Source organism: Apaloderma vittatum, unplaced genomic scaffold (assembly GCF_000703405.1).
Source record: "Apaloderma vittatum isolate BGI_N311 unplaced genomic scaffold, ASM70340v1 scaffold10105, whole genome shotgun sequence".
Lineage (NCBI taxonomy): Eukaryota > Metazoa > Chordata > Aves > Trogoniformes > Trogonidae > Apaloderma > Apaloderma vittatum.
In genome coordinates, this window is record NW_009718789.1 from 12,137 (window position 1) to 18,562 (window position 6,426).

The 6,426-nt window shown below is 45.5% G+C and overlaps 1 protein-coding gene across 1 annotated transcript; it reads right to left on the reverse strand.

Moving 5' to 3' along the window:
- Positions 1 to 4,765: 4,765 nt before the first annotated feature.
- On the reverse strand, positions 4,766 to 5,527 carry LOC104274680 (chromosome unknown open reading frame, human C21orf140). Its single transcript, XM_009870379.1, has one exon. The coding sequence runs from the start codon at positions 5,525 to 5,527 to the stop codon at positions 4,766 to 4,768; it is 762 nt and encodes a 253-aa protein (XP_009868681.1).
- Between the last annotated feature and the right edge of the window lie 899 nt (positions 5,528 to 6,426).

Consider the following 6,426-nt stretch of genomic DNA (forward strand, 5'->3'; position numbering starts at 1 on the left):
AAAGAAGCATTCAACTGGACTGGTTTATCATTATCTGTTTGAGACTTTGACAAGGCAGAGCTCACTGAGTAGCGCCCCAGGGCAGGAGAGATCACTTGCAAGCCTTTGTGCTGCCAGTCTGTGAGATAAATATTCTTCAGCTCTTCCAAGAGCCTCACATGGAATCAACTATTTCCAACAATTTTGTTCCTCACTTTTCCTCTTGGTTATCAGCAGTTCCAGCTGTTTTTTCCTGCTCTTCTCAGTAAAGGCCCTGCAAGTGTTCTGTCTAGGGCAGAGTCCTTCATGGTTCTCCTTGATCCCAGCTCTAACCTGTGACACTGTCAGCCTCTGTGCCCACCTACTGACTGTCAAACCTCTGGCCTCAACTCTGGCCAAAGAGGAGCCCTGTGTCAAACTCTCATATAGGTCCCTGTGCAGCTCTTCATGGGAGAAACCAGTAGACTAAGCTGAAACAAACCTCACTTGTTTCAGGCTTCACCCACTATGCACAGTCTTCGCAAAATTGTTTCCAAAGGTGCATTGACTTGTTGCGTCTCTCCCTACTAATTAACTAATTAACCTCAGCCTTCAAGTCAAGTTGGGTTAGGAGCTAATGGATCTCACATGAAGGAGTTGAATAACCTGCCACAGTCTTGTGTCTAAGATGCTCCTGATTGAGTGGGAAACAAATGTACAACCCACATAAGCACATGAAAACAGATCAGGTAAAATTTCTAAAACCTGAGTTTTTGTTTCCCCCCAGACATGTGCCAAAAGCCATTTTCAGACAGGCTGGCTGTAAGCAGCTACCTGGTGTGGGGACTCAGTGTTGGCTGGATGTTTACACACAACCCACATCACGCCACAGTTTGGCTTTTGAAGGTGGTTTGCCTTGGCTACCAGAGGAAGCCCAGCACATCATCTAGGCTCAGCTGAGCCTTGACTGGTATGTGTGTGTGCACCAGTCTTGGGGATAATCAAGTGCCCCAGCTGGCCCTTCTCCAACTGATGACAAAAAGACCCGGTAGCTGCCAGAACAAGTTATCCCTGTAGCAATGGACTCCTCATATGTTCCTATAGAGAAAAAGTTTGTTTGGGCACAAACAAGTGATTAGGCGTGTATTCATGTGTATCTCCATATGGCTGCAAGTTCTCACTCTTTAACTCTGATGAGAGAGCTATTGAAAATATCTATGTGTATCTGCATCAAAGGCTGCCTCACTGCAAGACTGTTTCCAGTCTTATCCAGATGCTCTGGAGATGGCTGTCACAGAGCACAGAATGTATATAGCTGCCTCCTATTGATCACTCGAAACACACCATGGATGAATATCCTTTTTAATTAGTCTCTATTTTTTCCTGGACTTCCTCATGTTGGTTGGTTTAGCTCTCCAGTGCCTCAGCTTCTGATGGTGTAGCGCTTTCCCAGTCCTATGGCTCTTTTGATTTGCTGTGACTCATATTCCTCTGGCCTAAACTCAGGCTAATTTCCTGCCTTCGTGTTTCTCACTGATTTGAGGAAGTTTAGATAAATGAGTCTGGCCCTTAACGTGTGTTTGTTTTCTGGAAGAGTTTTTCTCATTTTGCATTTGTTACGTAGAACATTGTTCCCTTATCTCTCCTTCTCTCCTCTGTCCGTCTCTCTCCATAGCTCCTCCACGTGATCACTGCAGACAGAAATGTCAAGGAACAAGTCTGCAGAGACAGAGGCTGGGGTTTGAGCTACGTCAGTTGTCTTTCTACTACCTGGCCTGCCTTCTCCCAGGTCTCACAAAACAGACCCCAGTCTGCCTGCCCAATCACAGAAGCTCACACCTTGTGTCCCATCATTACAGCCCTGGCCTGGGGCCCTGTAGGCTCTTGCCCCAAGTGCATTTGACCCATCTGTAGCCTGGGTTGCAGCATGCTATTACGACAGCGAACTTGAAAATAGGGGAAAAAATGTGTTGAGCCAATCATTACAGGCCTGCTTCACAAGCTGGAGGAAAATAAATGTGGGGTTTTTTTTGTGAAGATGAGGCTTAGTAAAGCATTTAGGAGTAATTAGTCAATGAGACATCATGAAAATTCAGGTGATTTGCATTCCAGCTAGCTCAGAGCAGAGGGACATCTGTTACAGCTTCTTCATCAAGTATTTGCATCTGCCTCTCCTCTTTATGAAAAGATATTTAATCATTTTCTTCTAGTGGTGCATTTCTGTTACACAGAGAGAGTCATGAATGGGAATGAAGAGATTTGCTTTGATATTCTGCAGTGGTCAAGTGTACTGAGCTTCACTACAAGAGCTATTGCTAGCAAACCTAATAAAATAATAGGTATTTAAAATCCTACTGAGGAGATGTTAGACTCACGCGCGTTATTTCAAGTGCTCTTGAATAAGGTGCATGCTATTTGGTAACATCCTCCTATTAGCTTGTTTAGTCATATGTTAAAGGAATTGCTTGTCATCCTAAATTACCAGTTGAGTCAGAACTGTATGAGCCACAATATTTTTCTTCAGTACAAAGGGTTACAACGTTTCATAGAAAACATGGGTTGTAATTACCCTTACGCAGCAGTGAAGGTAGAGGGAGGAAGAAAGGACTCATCTCAGAGGATTTTATATAAAATACTAAAGTTCATTTGATTTCAGACTCAGTTCATTTCCTGCCCACGGGTTTCCATACACATTGGATAGGACGGGGTAGAAAAGTTTCGCCAGCCCTAAACCTCCCACCTGAAGGCTGGGGCGAGTGGCTACATTCAGTGAGGCTTTCCCAGCGCTCTGCAGGAAAAGGATGTTTTTCCCTCACTCTCCAGGTGGCACCAAACACTACCGCTTTCCTCATGCTGGTTTCCATGAAACCCTTCTTGGAGGCTTCACTGTCATTTAACCAAAGAGTGCAAATCAGGAAAGACTGATAAATTGCAGTGACACAAATTATTTCCTTCTGACACTTCCTCGTTGCTGAAATGGATAGAAAGCAGGTAGTTCTGTACCTGGTCCCATGGACTCCACTGCGAATTAGGGATGGCAGAAGACACACCCTACCAAGGAAGATGTGTTGCAATGTGGCCTTCAACCCACAGGTGCCTGAGCCGTGGCAGCAGAGACCGGTAAGACTGAGCTGCAGTGAGGCAGCAGCCCAGGACTCTTCTCTGTTCAGGTTTGGTCTCGTTCTTCTTCATGAGGATCCAGAACAAAGCAATGAAGTCATTGGGTTTGTGTTGATTTGACTATCACGCTCTGTTACTTCTCCCCAGTAGTATAGACCCATGTCATTGGGCTAAGGTAAACAGTCATTGGGAAAATGGGGTGTGCATCATTTGTTAAGAAAACGAAGCTCCTGTGTAATTACTGCCTACTATTGTGGTAAAGAGGCGCCAGACCTATTTCTTTCCTCATACTGATTTCACACTGCTTCATATTTATTGATATTTAGTGGAGCTACTGGTGCTTCAAGCAGATGTGAAATTATGTTCAGGGCTGTGATACCAGGACAATAAAAACATTCTTGTCCTTCTCTGTTCTCTCCTCTTTCGCCTCCCAGCCCCATTTCCTCCTTGCATTTGAAGCATCTAATTTTCAGTTCTCCACTACATCCACATTTGTAAAACATGAGCAGATTAATTTTTTTTGCTGATGAGTATGAAGCTGAGAAAAGATGGTTGCTTTTCTCTCTGTATTCACATCTCGGCTCTAGAAGAATACACACATGGATTCTTTTGAAGGTAGATGAGATTCCTTTCTTTAAATACCTCTCTGCCACACCGAATTACAATGCTCATTTAGGTGGTTTCCATGCATGGGAGAAAAACTGCACAAATTTGCCTCAGCGTATTGAAATGTCTTTGTGAACCTGTGAATCAGGTCATAACGTTTTTATATTTTTATGGTCTTAGTTCTCTTAGAAGTACACAGTAAACACATACCCAGTAATAAGCAACACAGAAAATGTAAATTGGGAGCCGCTTTCAGAAAATCAGGAAAGTTCAATGAACTTGACAAAAACGCTGTTAAGTAACACTACTTTGCATCACTCATAAATAATCTCTTGAACGCAATTCCATGAGAAATCATTACATCTTGATAATCAATGTCATGGGTAAAGAAAACTACCGATGACGAGTGCCTGAGACTGAACTCTCCATGCTTTAAAGCCTGAACCAACTGCTAGATGTTAGGCTTCAGAAAGGGACTTCCCTTTTAGAAAGATTCCTTTTACCTGTTACTGAAATCTTTATTGAAGGCCTCAGTCGGAAGCAAGGTGCTCGGTGTAATGAACTAAAGAGCAGATGTTAGTGCGTATATAATGGGAAAGTGGCATTAAATTCTTCAGGCTTCTTTAAGCCGTGGGCTCTGGTGTCAGTCACAGTCCCGTATGTTCCGTGCCTGGTGGGGGAGGGGGGGCAAAGACAGGCTTGACCTACAGAATTCATTTTGCAGCCCGATCTTTCTTGAAATTGAAGGCATTTACCTCTGTGGCATGGTCTCGTGACTCCCATAACAGAGGAATTTGTGCAGAAGGCTGACTAAAATTCTTATTGGGCATGCTTGGGCCTATTTTTGTGATAAGGGAAACGAATGGTTCCTTACTGTTACAAGCCTAACGCTTATCAACCTAGTCATGGAATACATCTAAAATGAAATGTTCAGATTAAAAATTATTTCTTTTATTAGAGCTAGTGGCATGGGTTTTTAGGTTTACACCCTTTGACGGAAAGGGCTCAGCAGGGCTGGAGCAGGGTAGCTCATCTGACACCAGTCGAAACACATGTGAAGCATGACTGCAGGAAGAACCATTTAAGAAAGTGTGTTGAGGTAGTAGTTCTCCCATCTCTTCACTCTATTAATCGCTACCTTCCATTTGTTTGGGGTCATATTCTCTATTCCCTTAACAATCAAGTCACTGAAGAGGATACACCTATAGGACTGGGTCCTCTCAATAGACCTCAAGGTAAAGTCCTTCCTGTTGTTTGTGATAAACCATTTCAAAGATGACCAGGCGACATCCATAGGACAGAGGTAGTTGTAAGACGAAGGCACAACAAGAAGCTCATGGCCATTGGCTCTAGCAACTTCGGGGCAACACTCAGTGCTGGACATGTAGATAGCTGATGGAACTGGCAGCAGAGTTCCCGTCTCCGTCTCTTTTCTGTCTTTTTCCCCCATGAACGTTGGCCGTGTTTTATCCCTCATCACAATTACACACTTGCCATAGGACATGGTCAGAGATTCGCACAGCTCCTGAAAGATGCTGTTCTGCTGGTTGATGGGCAGATCACCTCTTAGTAGCAGTTTGTACCTCCAGGGAACCCACCCTTGGCAGCTGCCTGCGTGAACAAGTGTCCATACCGGCCAGCGCGCACTATCCTCCTCAGCTACTTGTTCTCCTGTTATAAGACTTTCTGGAATGTCTGTTTCTCCTAAAAAAATGGTGTTGAAACCATCAAGCTGCAGTGTCTGCAGAGCTCTTAAATACTGCAGGTGCTGCCTCTTTGAAGCAGAATCAAAGCAGCCCCTGTGAATTACGTGCCTGAGGAGCGGATTTATGAGGCGCTGCATGTTGGTGTCTCAAGGCTCAGGAAGGACACTTGAAGAGCTCACAATGAGCCGGTTGCCATGGTGCTACTCTGCAGCGTCACACTCAACCAGCGGCAGTAGCAACAGGGGCTTCCAGGTGGCTGATCAATGGGTGTCTTGGAACACAGTGGTCCCATCAGGCTGAGCAGGCTGCAACTGGGCAGCTAGAAGCTTCTGGCAGCCAGACGTTGCTCATCTTGAACATTGTGATTCCTTCTCTTACAGCACTGGGTGGATGCTTGGACCCTGTGTACACGTGTCGGCCAGCCAGGTGCCACCAAAAGGGGTTCAGAGGGTTGGGGATGTGGAGGAAGGAGCTGCCCAGAGGTAGCATGGAGAGTGAGCCAACACCTAAGCTTTGAGACCAGTGGTAGAAACCATCTCCTCCCTCCCTGGCAAGCATGTGGCCTTGTGGAATATGTGGCCTTGAAATATCCCCAGGTAGAGAAGGGGGCTGAATCCCCTGTGTTTTGTTGTGGGGAGAAGGAGAACCTCTGGGTCCTCACATGAGCCTCTCTGACAGGCAGACTCAGTCCCGGCAGTGTTGGGAGGTGCTGCCAGGTGCCCAGCACTCAATGGCACAGCAGCCTGCGTGAGGTCCACCATGCTCAGCCTGGCCAGATCCAGGGCTTGGAGGGGGAAGAAATAAACAATGCCTCAGACATCACTTCAGGGTGAGGTATTTTTAGGGGTAATTTGGTTTCTAGAGTCCTCTTAGATTTCCACTTTGAGCAGCCACTTCTCTGTTTTGTTCTGTCCCTACTGATGACCTGTGTTGAGCCCAATACCAACACCATCACCCCCTCCAAAGATGAGCAACACCTTCAGAGAAACTGAAGGGATTGTGGGGGAAAAAGAAAATGGCTTGTGTGGTGTTAGCT